At 37.1% G+C, this 20,723-nt stretch overlaps 2 protein-coding genes across 12 annotated transcripts; one reads left to right on the plus strand and one right to left on the minus strand.

The window, feature by feature from the left end:
* The first annotated feature begins 411 nt into the window (after positions 1-411).
* LOC103720523 (2-oxoisovalerate dehydrogenase subunit alpha 2, mitochondrial) lies at positions 412-13,968 on the plus strand. 10 transcript variants are annotated; one of them, XM_008810263.4, is made up of 15 exons: positions 412-565; positions 1,056-1,168; positions 1,551-1,750; positions 5,765-5,996; positions 6,076-6,140; positions 8,086-8,266; positions 8,370-8,637; positions 11,801-11,938; positions 12,136-12,318; positions 12,419-12,576; positions 12,667-12,766; positions 12,858-12,969; positions 13,064-13,203; positions 13,286-13,471; positions 13,582-13,968. In XM_008810263.4, the coding sequence occupies exons 7-15, from the start codon at positions 8,389-8,391 to the stop codon at positions 13,747-13,749; spliced, it is 1,434 nt and encodes a 477-aa protein (XP_008808485.1). In that variant the 5' UTR covers positions 412-565; positions 1,056-1,168; positions 1,551-1,750; positions 5,765-5,996; positions 6,076-6,140; positions 8,086-8,266; positions 8,370-8,388; the 3' UTR covers positions 13,750-13,968. The 10 variants fall into 10 exon arrangements, with proteins under 10 accessions (XP_008808485.1, XP_008808486.1, XP_026665587.1 ...); XM_008810264.4 differs by having other exon boundaries at positions 5,773-5,996; XM_026809786.2 differs by having other exon boundaries at positions 5,773-5,973.
* A 576-nt stretch (positions 13,969-14,544) lies between these two features.
* LOC103720532 (SAL1 phosphatase-like) lies at positions 14,545-20,491 on the minus strand. 2 transcript variants are annotated; one of them, XR_005514800.1, is made up of 9 exons: positions 20,164-20,491; positions 18,704-18,779; positions 17,883-17,956; positions 17,594-17,796; positions 15,684-15,894; positions 15,500-15,598; positions 15,269-15,422; positions 14,827-15,122; positions 14,545-14,725 (listed from the first exon to the last, which is right to left on the minus strand). XR_005514800.1 is itself a non-coding variant. In XM_039133525.1 (8 exons), the coding sequence occupies exons 1-8, from the start codon at positions 20,425-20,427 to the stop codon at positions 14,950-14,952; spliced, it is 1,254 nt and encodes a 417-aa protein (XP_038989453.1). In that variant the 5' UTR covers positions 20,428-20,491; the 3' UTR covers positions 14,548-14,949. The 2 variants fall into 2 exon arrangements, 1 of the variants encoding a protein (XP_038989453.1); XM_039133525.1 differs by having other exon boundaries at positions 14,548-15,122.
* Positions 20,492-20,723: the final 232 nt, after the last annotated feature.

Here is a 20,723-nt window from a genome sequence, read left to right on the forward strand (position 1 = left end):
TTAGAAGTCGATATAGCTAAATATGTGTATTGACTTGTTAAATAACTAATTTACTTGATATGTTTATTAAGCCATATAGTAATGTGCTATAATTTTTTAAAAATTTTTTAATTATGAAACTGACTCCGCGTTAGTTAAAAAAATAAATTGTGACTTTTGAATTTTTTATTTAAGATGTGCGCTAAAAAAATTGTGGCAAAATAAGTAGCTGTACTTTTTTTTTTTTCTCGATCTCTAATGTCTGCCCATATTATTTTTTTGTTCCCATAGATTCATTTTAAAGAGTAATTATTCCGTTTTTGCTGCCGTTCTCTCTTATTCCGTATAAATGAATTCAAGTATAAATATAATTTTTCTCATCGATATTCGCCATTCGTTTTCAGATAAACGGTTTGGATTAACCATTTTCCAACTGGTCGTTCCCGGATATTTTTATCCCCAACGATTCCTCTCTCGTTTGCTGGCAACCCGCGGCGACCTCCTCCGCCGGCGTTCCAGCGACGTCGTCGGCGTGGTTCTTGCCGGGATTAGCATTCCGGCGACAAAACGATCTGCTCACAACCTGGTGTGAGCCCCCTCTCTCTCTTGCTGATCTCTTCCTATTTCTACTTCAATCTCTGCAATAACTTGGAACCCTAGTTACCGGTTGGATTAGAATTTCATTTCTTTTTACTCTATCCGTATTTGATTGCTGTTTTAGTTCTTTTCTAATTTTTAATTGGAAAATGTTGGATAAATTGCGGAAGAATGCGAATGCTTTCTTCTTCAAGAAAAGTTGAAACTTTTCATGCGAGAATGAAGAATTTCCTTGAGGCTAAACAAAAGATAGATATTGGGATAACCTATAACGATAAGAACTCTTAGGAAATGTTAATAGAAGCTAACTGTATGATGCAATCCTGAAAAAAAAGAACCCGTGATTCCATCTCACTTGCGCTTGAACCTGCTTTTTGTCCAAATTCTTTGCTAACTTTGTTCTTTCTGGATCTTAAATTTTCTAAATTTGATGTGATGACTGCATTCTGACTTTCAATTATACTATGGCTTGTTCTCAGTATCTTATTTTAACACTGATACGGGAACGAGAAACTTTTTGGTGGAGCTGTCAAGTGGCATGCCAATTACCCTTATTACTTGGGCTGCAATGAACCGAGCTGCTCACTAAAAGGTTTGGATTTTGCTTCTGTATCGTTCTTGTTCAAACTCATTCAAATAAAAAAGTTCAAGCTTAAGCTGCATTTGTGCAAAGCATTTTCTTCTTTGGATGGGTCAAAAGCTAAGCTTGAACAAATATATCTGAGGTTAGCTCAAAGTTGAGTCAATCTTAAACATCATCTTATTATATTGTGTTATGATGAGCATATTAGAGGAGACAATATGCAGTACCCTCGAAGTAAATTTTCATTCATTTGATTTTGATTGTTCCAATATATGGTTCATGTTTCTTGTATGCATTACTTTCGATTTCCTCTTTCTTCAAAGTCATGGTTTTGTGAATTGCCTTATATAGTTGTATAATGTCTAACCAAATTATTTTTTTTTCATTCCAGCACTTACAGGTTCATTTGTGTATGGCATCAGAAGAGTTAAACAGAGATTTTTCAGCCCTGCATATTAGTACAGAGCCCAATGCAATGGGAAAGGCTCACTGGAAAATCAAGCAGTGGAAAGGGATGTACAGATCACATGTTTTACTGAGGATTTGCATGATCTCACACTTCACTTTCAGATCATAAGGCTCACAAAGCAGGTGATTCTCTGTTCTAGCACATTGCATGTATACTTGGTCATGTACCTCCATTATCATATACTCTACTGCTCGGCTTGTGGGTCATAATGTTGACTCTCTTGCTTTTGTCTTTTTGCTGGGTTTAGTGTTTAGTGTTGTTTTGCCGAATTTAGCTGTTACTAAGGTTCTTATATCATGATAGAATAAGCCATCTTCTTTTCTGAGAGTGTAAATGGTGCAGAGAGAGCACCAAAGAAACTTTATTAAAAATCATAAAGAGGAAATGTTGAAGAAGCCATCTTCTTATATGTCTGCCACTCATGAAACTCATTTTTTTTTTTGAATTTATTTCTAGCTATTCTATTGGTGATATTGATTGAATATACATTGGTTGAGAAACCAGCTTTTATCTTAGCAGTCTTATTTTCTTTAATGCTGAATAATACTATGTTTTATGGTATTTTTTATATTTACTATCAATTTACATGCGCCCATGACTACTGGTCTTTAGCTCTATACTTCTTTTGCTCATATGTCAATTGCAAACTCCTTAGATTTTTATTCACACATTCTCTCAAATTTTTAATTTATTTACATGTGATCATAAACTCTAGCATTCTGCCCGACGCCATCAAAACATACCCAAGAACCATCTATTGTTGGTTTCAGCTTACTGTTTCAGTTTGATGGAGAAAAACCAAAAGTGTCAGTCAAAAATAAAATATATTAGCTGAAAATGTTGAAACAAGATGTGCGAAGAAAGGAACAAGGAAATATACAAGCCTCTTGGCTTGAAGTGGACACCTTTGCATCTATGTTACAAAAAGCATTACATATTGATTGGAGAAAACTAAGCATCCAAATCAAGATTCGCCGTCTCGGTATCGGATCCCGTATTAGTATCATTTTATTACAGTATCGATATGTGGTACGGTATGAGACGGCAAGACGTACCAAGTATTGATACCGTACATGATTGCATACTAATTTAGTACCGATACTGCACGGTGTGCTCGGTATGGTACAGTATATCTAGTACAGTATGGTACTGACCGGTATAGAAACCTTGATCAAAATCTTCACCTCCATTGCCTATCAAAATATTGAACAAATAATAAATAAATTCTCCGGATAATCATAAACCTTGATTGTTATATGCTATGAGCCTACGCAACAAACTGGAATGTTATAAAAAAATTTCATCTCTATACTCAATATAAATTTATTGTCAAAGAAATGGACATAGATTCCTTATTCAACTTTCTTAATCTGGGTTGAATAAGTTATGTTTGGTTGTGTTTTGGAGAATTCTTAATCTTTAAGATTTTGGGAGTATCTTTCAAGGAGCTTAGAGCAGAAGAGGGTAATAGAAACTAAACCCAGATGTCAGTTTATGGTTGTCTGTTATTCTTATGCTGGAAATGTCTATTCAACCAATTGTAACTGTTCTCACATGCTTGCTTAGCAATTACTCCTTTCTTAGTGATCTAAATAGACTAAATGAACAAAAATTTTCTTCTCGAAGTAGAATGTTTTGATCTAAATGATTCAATCCTATCTTTGGTACCTATCCTATCCAATTACATTTGTGTAACTTTTTGGATTTTCATTTGTCATCTTGACTAGATAAATCCAAAATTATAGTGTAAGAATGAATTTAACTTCGAAAATTTCTAAGAACTAATCAGTGATGCAAGATAATCTTATCACTAGGTAGTGATTGAGAATGACTTAAATTTCTACTCGAGATCAAATCAGGCAAAATGTTACTAGCCTGAATTGAAATCGAGTGCCAGGTGAGTAGTGCTTTCAAAAACATAGGGAGCAAGATTGACGAAGAAACATAAGTATAAAATACAATAAAGTAATAGAAAATGAAAAGCATAATTCATTGCAAAGTTTCAAGAAAAAGAAAAAAAGCCTAACTACATCTCTCAAAATAAATAAATAATAGAAGTGTTTGAAAAGTTTCAACAAAATAAGATTGGATTTGGTACAAGGTTGTCAAAAGCAAAATCTGCCCTAAGGGCAATAGGACCCTTATATCGCTTGAGATGCTAAGCGCCAATAAGGGGCCCTCCTGAAGAAAGCAAGGTGCTATTTAAAAAGTTTGATAAATATATTTAAAAAAAATATTGTATATATCTGGAGATGATACAAGGGTTATAAGATTAGTTATTCAAGTTCTATTATCAAACATCATAATTATCTTGTACATCAGATGTCATGTTTCACATCTTTCAAAATATCATATTGAAATATCACTTTCTAGGTCATGTTTTTAAACAAAAGTTAGTAAAAATAAATGACCAGGCATCCTTTATTAGCATCAAAATTCAAACATGAGAGCAAAACACCACTTCCCAAAACATGTTTGAAGCTTCTAAACAAAACATAACACAAGAAGAATTATTTAACATCCTAGAGGAGCTCTTTATAAGGACTCCGGTAAACCTCAAAATAAAGCTAATAGAGCTCTAACAGAATGGGCAAGAAAAAGATAGGAAGAATACTGTTGGACATTGGAGAGACACTTGCCAAACACCTCCTGCTTTATCCCGCTTAGGGGTTACCTTAGTAAATTTTTCTCGCTTGGGGACTTTTGAAGCTCTCGAGGGCATTCTTGCTTCACTTGAGCACCTAGGTGAGAGTGCTCGAAGTGCCTTTGACAACACTGGTTTGATAGATATATTAGTAGAATGGGTGCTGATGGATAAAATATCGAAAACACAAAGAAGCAAGGTCAGGAGTTGGAACAAGATCCAGTGCAAGTGAGGCACCCAATGTTTTGGCTACTCTCTCTTCTCTCTCAAGAAAGGGAGGGACACGCACTGGCACTGTAATTAGCTAGGCTCAGATTTTTGGAAAGTGCACCACCAAAAAATCAAACCTAAAACCTTTGGTTGCTAAGCAAAGGGGTGTGACTGCTGGAGCAAGCTCCAATTCACCCAATGTTTTAGCTACTTCAATTAAGAAATTTTGAAGTTTATCTCGAAATCTGAGTTATACTCCATAACCTAGCCCATCCTGATGGGATAGGACTTGGTTGTTGTTGATGCCATAACCTCAAGTCTGAGTTTTGTTAATGTGAGTGAAATTGCATATGCAAGGGAGGTATACATAGCTCATTTTTTCTGTACTTTCGTACATCAATAGATTGCATGGAAACCAAAACAGCTCATTTTTAAGTTTATTCTTCTATTTGAACAAGACAAACTTGTATGCCTAGCATGTTTTGGACTTGGCTTTGGACTTTATTAGAAGGAGTTAGATCAAGAATACTTAGAAGTTCTGCCTCAATTCCATCGCCATTTTCTGCAATTGTTTAGCCTCTACGTATTGGATGGGCTGTTTATCATCGTTCCTCGTGGAGGTGCAACTGAATCGAGCCGAATCGAGTAGCTAGAGGCTCAAGCTCGACTCAATTCAAAATTCTTGGGCTTGAAACTCGACTCGAGGTCGATCGAACCTCAATATCCAAGCTTGAACTTGACTTAACCCGAAAAAAAGTAATACTCGAGATTGACTCGACTCGACTCGAATATCAATCGAGCCATACTCGAGCCCAAGTTTGAGCTCAAATTCAAGCCTTGATCATAATCAAAACATGCGGTTAAAAGAAAGTATAACATAATATTATATTTAAAATATTAAATTAATGATATTTATTATAAATAAAATATAATATCTTCAAAAATATATGTACTCGACTAGGCTTGTGAGCTATTAAGCTGAGTATTTTGCTACTCGAGCTCGATAATAGTCGAGTCTACGTGAGCTTGGATCTAAACCAAGCTCGAGTAGTTCGTGAGCTGCTCGGCTCATTCGCACCCCTAGTTCTCCGGTGCTTTCTTGACAAGCATCTCTATTTGCTTACTGCCGATATTATAGATGGAGATTCCTTGAGTGGAATCTTTAATCTCCACATTATATTAATTCAACAAACATTCTCTGACTTACATCATCATTTTTTCTCGGTGTTTGATGCTGTATTTTTCTGTTAAAATCCCTAAAAATCTTGTCACCTTGCATAAGTCGTGCAGATCTATATATGGATTGGATGCAACTCCGCAAGGTTTCGGCATTTATATGCTGCTGCAACTGCTAGACTGTCAGCTACGTACTCTTATGATACTATTGTAGTTGTTTTCTCTTCAAATATCCGGCGTTTATTCTGATAAATGAGATTTGGCAGAACAATGAAGTGGGTGTTCTTTGATTGGGGGCAGTTCTGACAACACTGGGTCCGGCATTGCTCATCATTTAAGTATAATTACAGCTATGTAATGTTGATTTAGATGTTCTTTTGTTGACATGGTGACTGATGATTTGATGCTTTCTGCCAGTACCGAGGACTGATCTTAGCATAGTTCTGGCATGCAATATACCAACAGACAGCCCCATGCTTGAGGTAATCTTTGATCCCGTTCTCTCACAACAATACATAGGCACTTGAGCATCCACTTTTTGTAATATTTGGAGATTTCACCTTTTCTCTTACTTTTATTGGGGTGATGACAATTGCTGAATGCGTCTGTCCTAATGTATGCGTTTGTTGACTATAGATGACTGTACGTATAAGCACTTCTTTGATGAGCGATACTAGTGATCCAGGCAACTGCAGAGAGGAAACTGGTGGAGAAATTGAGGAGTCTGGGTTACATATGACATCAACCTGAATAAATGCCTGTTACTTTGGCCTGACCTTGATAATTATAGTTTATGAAGTAAAAAAATATTTCTTGGTTTTCTTTACCATGTTTTTTCCTGTTTCTTCCATGAAACTTTAGGGCTACTAATAGGTTAGCTACAATATACTAAAACTAAGCACCTTGATTACATAAGATAGTTAAGGATTTTGTAAATTTGATAGCTGGTCTGAAGTCTGAACTGGTTCAGCCATCGGCAATTTTGCCATGACAACCTGATGGTAGTTACGTGGAAGAAAAGGTTTTGACTGGTAGAATGAGAATAGATATAGCTTCTGTTTTCTTCTTTCATGAATTGCTCTTGCAGAGCATCGAGTTTCAATGGCGTGCTCATCTTGTTATGGTAAACCTTTGGTGAACTGTTAAGGCTGCCAGAATGGTTATATCTATTATATATGCATCTATTATATATATATATATATATATATAGTGGAGGTTTAGCTTGTGCAGAGCTCTTCATCCCTTGTATGAACAATTCATCCCTTGCATGAACAAGGGTTTTAATATGCTCGATCATCATTATAATAATATAATAATAAAAATAAATAAGTATATACCTTATATAATAATATGATAATTATAATAAAATTAATAAGAATAACATATTATTCTAATAAAATTAGATTAGAATAAATTGAAATTTAATATAAAATATTAATTTATTTATAAATTGATATTTTATATATGTATTTTAAAATTTATTGCTTAAGAAGCAACAGATATAAATGACATTGGTATTGATGTGCCAGCGAGTATTAATAATGAGAGTTTCTTCAAGAAGGCTTTAAAGTACTCTATTCCCAATAATATTGGTCTTATAACATCAATATGTAGGATGGAAGTTTCTGAAAAATTATTGAAGCTTTCTTTTTTATTGGAATTTTGTATTTCAAGAATACTTGGAGAAAGGGGAAAAAATGATATTCTGTGTATCGCCCTGATGATATGCTAGTTGACTGCTATTTCTCAGAACTACACGGAATTGAGTTTGTCAGGAGTTTTACCAGAATGACCGCTATTTCTTATTATAGTGAAAAAGTTGTCCAAGTCACTATCGACTGAATATATAATCATTCTTTAAATGTTGATTAAATTTCCAGCTAGTGCAAATTTGAATTCAAAAAGTACGAGTTTATTCAGTAATCAGCATGAAAGCTAAATGACGGTATATATTCCATCATTATAAAGGAATAACAGCCAAGATAACAGCTGCTAAACAAATACCAGCTAGTAATACACATAACAGTGTTTATTGTTTGTTTTTTTTTCCAGATTAAGGGCCGTTACTATTGTTAAAACTACACCATGTCCATAAATGGTCCAAGATTAATGGTTCAAGATGCTAAAAATCAAAGTTTGGAATTTTCCGTATATGCGAAGAATTATATGCTGTTACCAATTAGTGCCGAATTATTGAACAAGGCAATGTCGAATCTTTTGGTGGCAAGCACAAAAGGCTACGCTTCATTAAAAAAGGCTAAACGTTTCGGCCCGCCCATGTCTTATCACTTCATACTCCGGAATCTGGATTGGTTCTAATCGCAATCCCAAATGCAATCCTCCAGAAACGCCGTGTCCTTTTCGCTTCCAACACCAGTGTAATCCTGTCTTTTTCTGACCATCAAACGCTTGTCCTCCAAACCCCAGGAGATGCCTCCAGCGTCCATTTTTTTTCCAGCATCAAATGGTCGGATGTCGTTGGATCTGCGCAGGATCCCGACCGTAGGCTTCCAATCCACTACTTCCCATTTAAGATTAGCCATGACGTGGTATCGCTATCAGAAGCCGACGCCGGTCTTCCCGTGTCTCCGATGGAATTCGGAACACGGTAGGTTCCTCCTGTCAGTTTCTAAAAAAGAACAGCACTGAAGTATCCTTCTCTCCTACCAAGCCTCTCTCTCTCACACACCTCCTCTTTCGTTTCTCTATAGGTGAGTTCTCGTAGCCACAATGGCTATCTGGTTCCTGAGGTCGAGGTTAGCCCATCATCTTGGACAAAGGATTGGTTCTTTGGATGCTCTGAAACTGAGCTCTTGGGCTTCATCTCTGCACCCATGGATTCCTCCTTCCCTGGATAGCAGCGATGATAGATACGCTTCGAAGTTTCTGAGGAATCCAATGGATCTTTATGCAGCTCGGCGTTTCAGGTCGGCGAAAGCTCAAGAGAGTGTGCCGGTGGTGACTGATGGCAGTAATCAGGTAGAACTCCTTGACTTCCTCCTATTGATTCTTTTGGGTATCGCATTTGCTGAAGATTCTTTTTGCTTTTAGTTGAAAGGAATTGTTGTTTATTTTCCTTGCATACGCATACGCAAACACTTTGATATGTTGAAGCCATCCGAATCCGGATCGGGTGTAGATTCCCTCTTTTTTTTTTTTATTTGAGACGATACCCAAATTTGGAATCAAGTTTAAGATAATTCTTATGTTTGAATTAAATAGTTGATATGAGAACAGCTTTAAGCAGTTGCTTGCTTTCTCGAATGCTTTACATTCATCTCATCTTTTGCAATTATTAGCATGCTTTGCTTGATTTCATACCTCTTTTTAGTTGTGACTCGTGATGGATTTTAATCAATATGTGATTAGGTACGTTCTTATATTTTAGTAGTTTAAGAAATACCAGAACCAAGATTTCCAATACCAATTTTGGTTCTTGACACCCATTCTCGATAGGCAGAGAGATTGATTCCCTATCGGTATGAATCAGCTGATACAGAAAACCAGGATGACTCACGAAAACGCAAGAAACATGCAAGCTCTGAGAAATCTTTGCTGAATGTCGTTTGTTCCAGGCCATTCTTGGCGTTTTCCTCTCTCTTTTTTTTTAATGATCGGAATGCGTGTGGAGTTCCATGCGAACTACCTGCAGGGTGCCTGTTAACACTGGGTACTCTTCTGTATGACAGCCTTGGATAGAGAGGATCTATCTTACCTTAGAATCCGTGAGCTCTGTTAGTTGTTACATTAAGTTTTTCTTTTACTTCATTTCGGTTTTTAAATCAGAGGTACCCAAGGTTTATCTCGGCTTCTATTCTAGTAAAAAGAAAGGATTTTTTTTTTCCAGAGATCTCGGGCGATATTTTATGACTAAAATATTAAATTTTTGATCAATTTTTAACAGAAAAGTCAGATAGGCAGTGAGACGTTTTTCCGGCATGGAAAAATTATTCGGACTCTGAAGGATGATGCAGCTAAGATGCTATTAAAAATTTTCCTAAATTTTCTTTGTTTTAAAGTTTTAAACTTCATCTTGAAAACGAACAAAAAAATACCAATGGCACACGTGCTGAAGTTTCCACCTACAAGCTTTTAATGACACCCACTTCTGGCGTGGAGCTCTATCAGAATCGTACGAGCGATTTTTTTAATGTTATTTATGTCCATCTCTATCCTTACGTACGCGAAGTCCCTTCCTTTCTCCCGCATGTCTATCACTCGTCGATATGTAACTATCGGCCACCAAACGAAAGCAATCAAAGAACAGCGCCAAAGCCAGAAGCCATCCTCTCCTCGTTTCTCCCTCGCCTCCTTGGTCTCTTCTCTCTTACACACTTCACAATGGCTTTGTCGCTCGCGAGATCAAGATTAGCCCATCATCTTGGGCAGAAGATGGCTTCTTTGGTTTCGTCTCTCCAACTCTGGAATCCGCTGCCTTTGGAACTGGTTGGTGGGTTTTCGAGCAATCCGATAAATGGTTGCTTGGATCGTCGTTTCGCATCGATCAAGGCCGAGAGTGCGGCGGCTGTGGATGATCACCGCTGCTATCAGGTTTTTTTTTTTCTTTTTTTATTTTTATGTTTAAAGACTCTGTTTTCGATTCAGTTGATTAGTTTAGTTTGGGAAGGAATAGAAGGTACGGAGAATCCATGAGAGATTCTGCCGTGATTTTGGTTAAGAGGAAGTCTTCTTTGTTTTTCTATAGTTGAGTGGATTATCGTATCCCCTGCTGTCTCTCTAAACACGAGTTTGATGGTACTAATTTCCTTGATGACACATTGGCTTCTATATTTGAAATTGTGCTTCTACATTTGAAATTGTGCTTCTTTTCTTTGTTTTTTCGGAAAATTTTCCTTTGTTTAAGGTAGATTAGTATGAGATCAGACTGTAACTGGAACGAGACTTTTGCTGACATAAGCCGACTGTTTGCTAGCTTTTTAGAAAGAGAGATATGTGGGACTTTTGAAGTCTGTGAAATGATAAATTATGTTGGAATTTAATTGTTGGCATCTTATTTATCTACATCTTTGAGCAACGAGACTTGCATTATTTGTGCCTGTTTAGTATTTTTTCTTCCCTTTGAATTGATCGTAGGGTAGAGCTGAAAACAGATCGAATATGGATTGGATATTGATATATTTATATTTATATCTATATTTTTCGACGAATACGGATATGGATAAGAATATTAAACGGATATAAAAATTAATTTCCATATTTGTCTTAACGGATACGGATACAAATCGGATATTAAGCATATCTATATCTGTTATAAACAAATATGGATACGAATCGGATATTAAACATATCCACATTTTTTATCCGAATACGATCGGATACTTTTTCAAACATTAATCAAATTTGAACAAAATTCAACGAAGAAAACTAGTAATAAAGAATGATCATAAAGATAAGATTCAATTTAAAAAATATATAATTGTAGCGACTATTTATCAATAATAAAAACCAACAATTTTATAAAGGATACCCCGCTCAAGGTTGCTCGTCACCGAAGTAGACAGGATCTATGGCCACTCTAAGGCATCTCGCAACTGTTATCGGTTGCAATCATCAAATGGAAACTAAAAAATAAATGGGACCTTTGAAACTCTAGTTGCCTGAAGACGACGAAGAAAAAAGATTAACGAAATCGATAAACGAGAGTGCAGGATAATTCAAAAAAAATTATTTGAATCAAGCATTCTGTATTCAGGTTACTGTCTTAAGTGATGATCATCCGATATTTGGGTTTCTTTTAGTTTAGATTTGGTTAATCACCTGGTCTTTTGATTTAACTTAAACTTTTGTTTTTCACTTACGAATATCCGGATTTGGGTCCAAATCCAGAAAAATTAGGTGTATCCGCATCCGTATCTATATCTGTATCTGGAAGATTTTTAAATTGACTATCTGAATCCGTATCCAGATCCGATCGGACTAAAAAAATAGTATCCAAATCCGACCTGAATCAGATACGAAAACGGATAGGGTCGGATATAATCCAATTTGCTTTAAGCCCTATTGTGGGGTGGGGGGCTCCCTTCAAACCCTTTAGAATTCTTTTCTAACATAATCCTGAAAATGGTATAATTAAAGACTAGGCATGACTTATGATTTTTTTTTACCATTGTTATCATGACAGGTCATGGATTTTCCTGGTGGAAAGGTTATGTTTGTTCCTGAACTTAGATTCCTAGCCGAGTCTCCAGGAGAGCGAATCAGCTGCTACCGTATTCTTGATGATGATGGAAAGACAATCTCTGGCAGCAGTTTCCAAGAGGTAGCCATTCTTAAATTAGATGAACAGTTTCTAAAATCTACTGCATTCTTTAGTTAAGCTTCCTTCTCACAAGGCCTAAGCTTTATATAGAATAGTTAAGTTTTCTGCAAGAAGATAAGTCTGTAAGATAAAGTTGTTTTCCTTTCGCTTTACCCATTATTAAATCCTTGCCAATAAATATTTATCTTGCTCATCAGGTCAGCAAGGAAATTGCTCTGAAAATGTACAGTGACATGGTCACCCTACAAATTATGGATACTATATTCTATGAAGCTCAGAGGCAAGGAAGAATCTCCTTCTATCTTACCACGATCGGAGAAGAAGCCATAAATATTGCATCAGCTGCTGCCCTCACGATCGATGATATTGTCTTTCCACAGGTATAAAGGCACAAGGAAAAAGAGTTGTATTCATCTATTGCTCCTGTCTATGCTTTGTTCTCCCACCTGATCTCCATGGATAAATTTGCACCTAATTTAGTACAGGGAACCTGGTGTCCTTCTATGGCGTGGCTTCACCTTGCAAGAATTTGCAAACCAGTGCTTTGGCAACAAGTTAGATTACGGTAAAGGGCGACAGATGCCAATACATTATGGATCTAACCGGCTGAATTACTTCACGGTGTCGTCACCAATAGCGTAGGGAGCCATTTCCTGACAACTTTAACAAATTCAGTAAACAAATGACATCAGTATTTTTATTCCCCACTGACGTCTATTTTTTCTCAGTACGCAGGTACCTCATGCTGTTGGAGCTGCTTATTCCCTTAAGATGGACAAGAAACATGCTTGTGCTGTCACTTATTTTGGAGATGGTGGCACTAGCGAGGTCTATAAGCAACTCGTTCTCACTTTAGCTTCAATCATTGATACCTCCTTATGCTATGGTTTGATTTTTTTGATTGCATCTAATGTGGCAGGGAGATTTCCATGCTGCATTAAATTTTGCTGCTGTAATGGAGGTCCCAGTCATCTTCTTCTGCCGTAACAATGGTTGGGCCATCAGTACTCCTACAGCAGAACAGTTTCGAAGTACTGAAGCTTTCATTTTGAACTTGCTTTGCACTTAGTGGAGTTCCACGTAGAATTACAGAGCTTTTGTTCCCTCTTCTTCATTGGACTGCAGGTGATGGTGCTGTGATTCGTGGTCAAGCATATGGTATTCGGAGTATCCGTGTAGATGGGAATGATGCTCTTGCTGTTTATAGTGCAGTCCATGCAGCCCGTGAGATGGCCATAAGGGAAAGCAGGCCTATTTTAGTTGAGGTGCAGATTTTTGTTATCTAAGCTATCATGTGAAGTAACAATATAAGTTAACCTTGCCATTCTGCTCATTTGAAATGCCTAGGCACTTACGTATAGAGTGGGACATCACTCCACATCAGATGACTCCACCAAGTACCGACCTGTCGATGAGATCGAACACTGGAGAACAGCACGAGATCCTGTCTCCAGGTATCGAAAATGGATTGAAAGAAATGGCTGGTGGTGTGATGATGCTGAATCTGAACTTAGAAGCAATGTCAGGAAGGAGGTAGGTTTTTGACAAGTTAATGCCCAAAGGCATTTTGGGCACCTCATTTCCTAGGCCTATTAGTATTTTGTGATATCTTCAGTATGTCGACAAATGCAACTTTTGTGCAGCTATTGCATGCGGTTCAGGTTGCAGAAAGAATGGATAAACCACCTCTTGCTGAGCTATTCACAGATGTTTATGATCAAGTTCCTTCCAACCTTCGTGAGCAAGAAAGGTTGCTTACAGAATTGATCAAGCAGCACCCTGGAGACTACCCACCTGAAGTACCTGTTTAGACAAGTTGCCGTTCAGCTGACAAACTCCGCCTGTTACAATTATGTATTGCATCATTATACCTTTTTCATGAAAATTGTAATAACCAAGCCCTGCATTTAGCTTGAGTGACATTGAGGAACCAAACTTCTGCATCTGAGGAGAGGATTGCATGGAAGCATAAATAAGAAGTCCATGTTCTTAATGCTTTGAAATGGTGGTGCAACCTTCCCAGTCCTTAATTTTTCCCTGTTACTTATGGGGATGATTGGTCAAGGTAATTAGATAACTCATGCTGGGTTCTTCCCAAGCCCTCACACTTCTTCCCTCCCCTGGATTTGGGCAGGGAGATGGTGTCATTTTTTCCACCAATATCTTTTTTTACCTCACCGATTCCTTCAAGGCCCTTTTTCAAGTAATGAGTGCCTATCGCTTTTTTAGCTTGATGTAACAATTGATGTAGCCGGTGTCTGGTCCTTGAGACCATTAGTGCAAGGCCTGTGATACAATGACTCACAAACAATCCATGGTGGCTTTTTGATGGTATGCATTCTGCTCATGGTCCAAGAAAGAAATAAAGAAAGACAGGAAGAAAAAACCCACCATCAGGAAGCAACCACTTCCCCGAGCTGAGCAACTTCTTTAGATCAACATACTAACAATGTTTCTGGTGGGCGATCTGTGTGCATCGTGGTGCTTCTGAAGATATTCATTACCTATTCGTGGCTTGCCAAACTAGCTATGGTTATTTGATGATAAGAAACTAATACACGATAACCTAACCCACCATTCACTTCGAGTTGGCATGCTCGGTTAGATCAGAGAAAAAAAATTGAATCAAGAATTTAACAAGTGTGCAGAGATCAAGGTAGTGGTTCTAATGTTTTTACAGCTAATTGATGGAATAGAATTTCACCCATGCGATGTAATCTCCGATTCAGTGATGCGATAATACATGCCAGAAAGCTTCTTCAACTAAGGATAGTAATGCTTCGCATCCTGAAAGTAGAAAATACATTTAAGAGCAGTTTTCAACTCTCAAGTTACAAACAAACAGTAGGCAAATTCAACTTCCGCTGAAATGAAATTATTGCCAGTACCGGAGATATCAGCGTAATTTATCGCCATACCACGTCTGACGGAAGAATTCAATCCAAATTTCAGAAAGCAATTAGAGGCATGAAGTGGCAGACATAACAGCCAGATGAAGCTACATATATTGGCTACAAGAGGGAAGCAGATTGAGATTTCTCTTTCACAGCATCTTGTACTGCTTTGAGCAGTGCTGGCATTAGCTTCTTATTTGTGACGATGATGCCTGTATCGAGATCAAGGTACCTCCCCTTGGAAAAATCCAAATTATTTCCTGCTGCATCAGTCGCCACACCACCAGCTTCTGTAAACCATTAGGAAACAGTGTCAGATCTGAAGAGATATTGAATAATTCGTTTTCAAATATCTATAATTCTGCAGCATAAGCAAGCCACCAGAACTCCATTTAAGTTGAAAAAGCATGCGAATAAAAGGTTTGATGGTTTGTACCCGTGACGACAATATAACCAGCTGCATGGTCCCATATCTTCTCACGATAGCCTTTATGTGGGAAACGTAAATATATGGCACCATCTCCTCGGGCTAGAGCACCATATTTTGCCTGGCTATCAATTCTAACTGGTGGTGCTCGGACACCAAGTTTCTAAAAGCAACATCATAATGAAATTATACTTGATCTCTAAGAATTTGTAGTTAGGAAAGAGTACTAGTATGTAATACCTCTGCTATTACACTAGATAAATCATGCATGGAATGTGCTGCTTCAAATGATTCAAAGAATGATGCATCCTCTGAATTTTCAATGGCACTCACATGTATCTGAAGGGAAGTCAATAAAAGTCATACGGTGATAAAATGTTTGCAGCAAGTTAAATAAAAAACGAAGGCAATAAAGAACATTAACCTTTGTTGGTGAAGAGCCATTCAGTGACTGCATGAAAGCACCATCACCAATTTTAGCAGAAAAAAGACAACCAACTTGCTTTTGCAAAGAGTGTTCATCTGGAATTGCAATTGAAGTTAGAGGAAGATTTGGACATGCCAAGACACCCAACACTACTCTTCCTCCATCAAGCAGTGCCAAAGCAATTGCATACTGATCTCCTCTGAGGAACCTGAATCAAAATTCATGTATGTGAAGGTGTGTTGGCATGAAAGAACTAGAAGTGAAAATTCCAAGTCATCCTATATATCCAAGATGCAGAAAAGTAAATAGCAGTCAACTCTGACAAGTATTAAGGTGGCCCTTCATTTACTGTTTTATTGAACAGAGAGATACTAACAGCAACTGGCATAGAATTTTGCATTTGGACAGTACGCCTAATGAACATGTTTCAACCGCATTTACAGCTTGGGTTAGTACCATGTTTTGTGGCTCGGGAATAAATTGTTGTAGAACTTATAACGTACCAGAACTTTCTCACCTACATACACCTATTCCATTATTGTTTGATCCTATCAGCATATTTTTCTTAGCAATTTCCTAGCATCTCTCAAGTCAGTCCGCCAGCATTTCTGGTAATCATTCAACATTGCTGTTTGTTGTATGTGTAGGTGTTCTTATGTTACTTGGAATGATGTTTGTTTCAAAAACAAAGAGAACATAGTATCAGTCAGATTAAATGATAATACGGTAAAACTCAGTATGCTGCTATATTCACAAAATTAATTGGAGCCTGGATAATTGGTTTCACTTGAGTTTTAAAAAGTAATCATTGTCAATGACAATTTCATTCCCATTAGATTAGGTTCTCACTAAAACATATCATATCTCAATGACAATTTCTGCAGTATATCATATTTATATCCTTCTTTCCTTGTGGGATAGATTTGGTCTTTAACTTTTTACCATTGCTGCTTGATTTTGGATATGAGAGAGAGAGAGAGAGAGAGAGAGAGAGAGAGGGAGGGGGAGAGAGGAGGTGATCTATCAAGTCTTCACATTAGCCAGTGGGGTCAGAGGGGAAAAGGATCAGGTGAATCAACTTACACTCAATCTCGTATGGAAATATTTTCTCATACTATTCACAATTCCTCTCTTAAATATATTTTACTTCTTGATCTATAAAAAATGATATTAATCATGGAATCACATTTTAACAATTAACCAATCCCAATGCAGAATAATGCCGAAGCTAAGGATAGACACACACACACACACACACATATATATATAAGGAGTACTCCAACAGCTTTACAGAAGAAGCATAGAACCCATGCATGTTAAACTGCTACTAGCCCCCTTAGGAGTGCATATATCAGTGTCAGCAAAAATAAACAATCAAATGAATATAGCATGCAGTTATTTGAACCTGTATTCATCAATTTCACCTAATATATAGAGATCATGATAATGCATGTGCCAATGTGTAGATTACTGATCCACAAATATAAACATGAATGCATCCAATATGTGCTCAGTCAAAAACCAACAAATCGTAAAGCCAAAGGAGAAAGAGAACATAAAAAAATCCTTGTTGTGTAGCAATATATGGAACAACCATAAATAGATGTATGCACAGAACCAGATCTAAACTCAACCCACAACAGAGCAATCATAAACATAAAAGATGGACATGCAAATATTTGAATGTTAATTAAAGTCATATTCTTAATTTCAGAATAATGTCACCATAGTTTTAGTTATTCATGGCAGCCAATCAACTTTATATTAATTTTTACAGAGGGATTATATTAATACTTATCAATCAATACATGAACTCAAAAAGGAAGAAAAAATTGCATCCTACTTACATAGTCAAATGCTATATATAATTAGAATCCTACATTTCAAGCTTAAATTACCATGCTCACCCTTTAGTGCCATCTATAGGGTCCAAAACCCAATGTCTGCCATTAGGGCCTCCTTCAGATTTGCCACTATCAATGGCAACAAGCACATCTTCCTCAGATAAAGTAATATTATATGTACCATCAATAGAAAGAGTGTTGTTAACAAGCTCAGTAATGCGTCTTAGTGTTTCTTGAGCACCATCCTTACGTAGATCGCCTGAATCCTACACGAGTATGTCATTATACCTCTCAGGTAATTTTCATAATTAATTCATGACAAACTTTGGAATCTAAAGTCAAGTTCATGCACCTCCTCAGCCACTAAAGAAAAGGATTCAGAGGGAAGTTCTGTCTTCAAAACAAGGCTGACTAGTGCTTGTGAACCTGCAAATTAAGAGAAGTATATTGCTAGATAATTGTAGTAAGCTGAACATTTCATGTGTTAAGAAGTTATAAAGGTATTAAAGCTAAACATCACCCCCTTCCTCTCTTCATCCTCCGGTTCCCAGCTCATCTGCCTAGTGGGCATACATATTTCTACAATATCGCGAAAAATACAAGACACGTGACAAAAGAGAAGAAACAAAAGAAAGGGAAAGGAGAAACGTAGAGGCTGTGAGTTGGATTATTATCATATGATCATTACAGGGCACAATAGGTTCTCTAATCTCTTAATTCTGACATATTATTACAAAACCAACTTCATCCTATTGTTTACTGAATTTACTAAGAATTGATAGCTTACTTTATGAGTAACAAATATGAATCCATCACAGATTCCCAGTTAGCATTCTCCAGACATCTCTCTATAATATTAGAATGTACTACATCAATGCTATATATCTAGAATTTCTTTGTTAGACACGCTTAAATCTTTGTCGTTTTGTTTAATTAAAAAGAGAGAACCATATTCTTGGAAGTTTCAAATGCAGCAAATCAGCTGAACTAAGTTTGTCCAACTTGTAAATGATCTATGAATGTAGAACAACTGTCCTACTATTTGACTTCATATGAAAGTAAACCTTACAAAACTAAGCATATTGAAGATCATTAATCAGAAACAACACATAGATTATGAAGTGTCAGCTATGAAGCATAAGCAAAAGAAATTATAAAAGTGTGGAAGTGTACCATAATCTGCTACTGTAACAGGACTCTTATCAGATTTTGATTGGACATCTGATTGCACAAGTGCCTTTTGTACTGTCTGGAAAAGAAACAAAAAGAAACATTAATAATTTTGACTGTGAGGGGAGAGGGGGGGTAAAAAAAAAGAAAAGGACACATGTTTACATGTATTAACCAAGAATAAACATTAAATGGATTCCTTTCATGCATAAAGTATCCATCCCTCTCTTGACTGGCACAAAACTAAATACTATAATTATAGCAAGCCTTCAGCATGTATTCAGGAAAATTATGACCAAAAGAAGCAGCCAAGGAAAAGGAATTAGAGGTCATCCCATTTTAAAAACAGTTATTCTGAAACAGCTTTGTTCATCTTAATATCTGAGATCTACCGCAATTTCAAATGATCTGAATTATAAATTGTACTGTTATGCAATCGGATGCAAGCATACAAACAAAACATGATTGGGTGAAACAGCATTCCATCAATCTTCAATTCCTGCTTTAATTAGTAAACCAAAAACTTAGCATATTCTGTATGCAAAAGTTGTTCGACACTGGTTTTCGATACTTACAATTTCAATGAAGTTATCCTGTACTCCAGTTTGGCAAAGAGTACTCCTACCAATCATCTGCTAATGATCACTTCAGTTCACCTGGGATGTGAAAGTCCGGGATTGGTACCGTATGCAGTGGGGTCGGTGGTGTCAGTCAGGCGCTGGCTGCACTCAGCCGGTAACTGACTTCAACAATCCCCAGTGAACTAAGTGGTGATCGGTAGAGGAAGATCTATAACTCTTCCTTTGCTAAAAAAAAATAAAGTAACATTTCAACTCTATAGCTAACTAAATCAAATGATCTCTAAGTTTGCATTTAAATTTTCTTAAAAAAAAACTACAAAGAATTTCATGAGCGTCATTTACATGCTTTAGTAGTCAAGCTCTAATCGGGTCAAAAAGAAGAGGGGCATCATCCCCATCAAAGTTCACATTGTGAATTGAAGGTGCCGCTGCACCTCTTGACACCATAACTTCCTCTCAGTCAGTAATCGAAGGAAACAAGGTATTAAAAATTCTCAAAGAGCAGTCTTGCTATACCTAAAGGCACCCAGTTACTTTCAAAAGGTCAGTTACAGTGTCTAAAATTAGGCATAAATCACGAAAGATAGATCAATAAAAATGGCACCACAGAAAAGTCACAGAAGACAAGTTAAAGAACAAATCAACATAAACCATATGCCATTTCAGAAAAAATTCTGAGTTTAACGGATCAAACAGCCCAAACAAGAGCAACTGAAAGATAAGGGGGAAAATGCACATTTGTATTCCAGATCTTGATCCTAGAATCAAAACAAGAGCTTTCCCACAGCACTCCTCTCCAAATCATCAACAAAAAAGGACCAGAAAAATCCCATCGGCAACGAATCCAAGCCTAAACATAGAAATAAAGGTTGGCCACAGTACCTGGCAGAGGCGAGCGGCGACAGAGGCGGCCTTCTTGGCGGCAGCGAGCTCCTTCTCGTAGGAGGCGGCGGAGGCCATGGAAGCCGCAGGAGATCGATGGAGGTTGTAGGAGAGAAGAGGAGAGAAGAGGCGACGAAGACGACAAGGAGGAGGAGAAGGGAAGAAGAGGAGGCGATGTGGGGGTTTCGGGAGCGAAGAGGAGAAGGCGGAGAGGCGAGGACAAGAGGGATTTTTTGTCGATAATAGAGCCGCCCTTGATGCCATCGGTCGGTGGTTGGTTTGAGAGCCTTAATTTTGCCACGGGCCACAACGATTGCCGCAGTTATGGCTCGTCGGAAAAGAAAAAAAAAATCTGAACTTATTCAAATTTCTTGTTTTTTTTTCTGAATTTTAATACGATGCAGTCAAATTTTCAAAATTTTACAATGGATATCCTAATTATTACTTAATATCATGTACGGTCAAAAAGCAGTTGCTAATGTAGCAAAAACTTTTAGAATTAACTATGTCAAAATTTTAGACCTGTGGGAATCTTCTATTTTTAATTTCAATTTAGTACA

The sequence above is a fragment of the Phoenix dactylifera genome, chromosome 14 (assembly GCF_009389715.1).
Source record: "Phoenix dactylifera cultivar Barhee BC4 chromosome 14, palm_55x_up_171113_PBpolish2nd_filt_p, whole genome shotgun sequence".
NCBI lineage: Eukaryota > Viridiplantae > Streptophyta > Magnoliopsida > Arecales > Arecaceae > Phoenix > Phoenix dactylifera.

Bases quoted from the DNA above. Each gene is read 5' to 3' on its own strand.
- LOC103720523 (XM_008810263.4), top strand. From the start codon at position 8,389: ATGGCTATCTGGTTCCTGAGGTCGAGGTTAGCCCATCATCTTGGACAA. The intron at 8,638-11,800 runs GTAGAACTCCTT...TTATCATGACAG, and splicing joins TGACTGATGGCAGTAATCAG to GTCATGGATTTTCCTGGTGG. The intron at 12,319-12,418 runs GTATAAAGGCAC...CACCTAATTTAG, and splicing joins ATGATATTGTCTTTCCACAG to TACAGGGAACCTGGTGTCCT.
- LOC103720532 (XM_039133525.1), bottom strand. From the start codon at position 20,427: ATGGCATCAAGGGCGGCTCTATTATCGACAAAAAATCCCTCTTGTCCT. The intron at 18,780-20,163 runs GTACTGTGGCCA...TTTCTTTTCCAG, and splicing joins TCGCCGCTCGCCTCTGCCAG to ACAGTACAAAAGGCACTTGT. The intron at 17,797-17,882 runs GTGCATGAACTT...ATACTCGTGTAG, and splicing joins TTTCTTTAGTGGCTGAGGAG to GATTCAGGCGATCTACGTAA.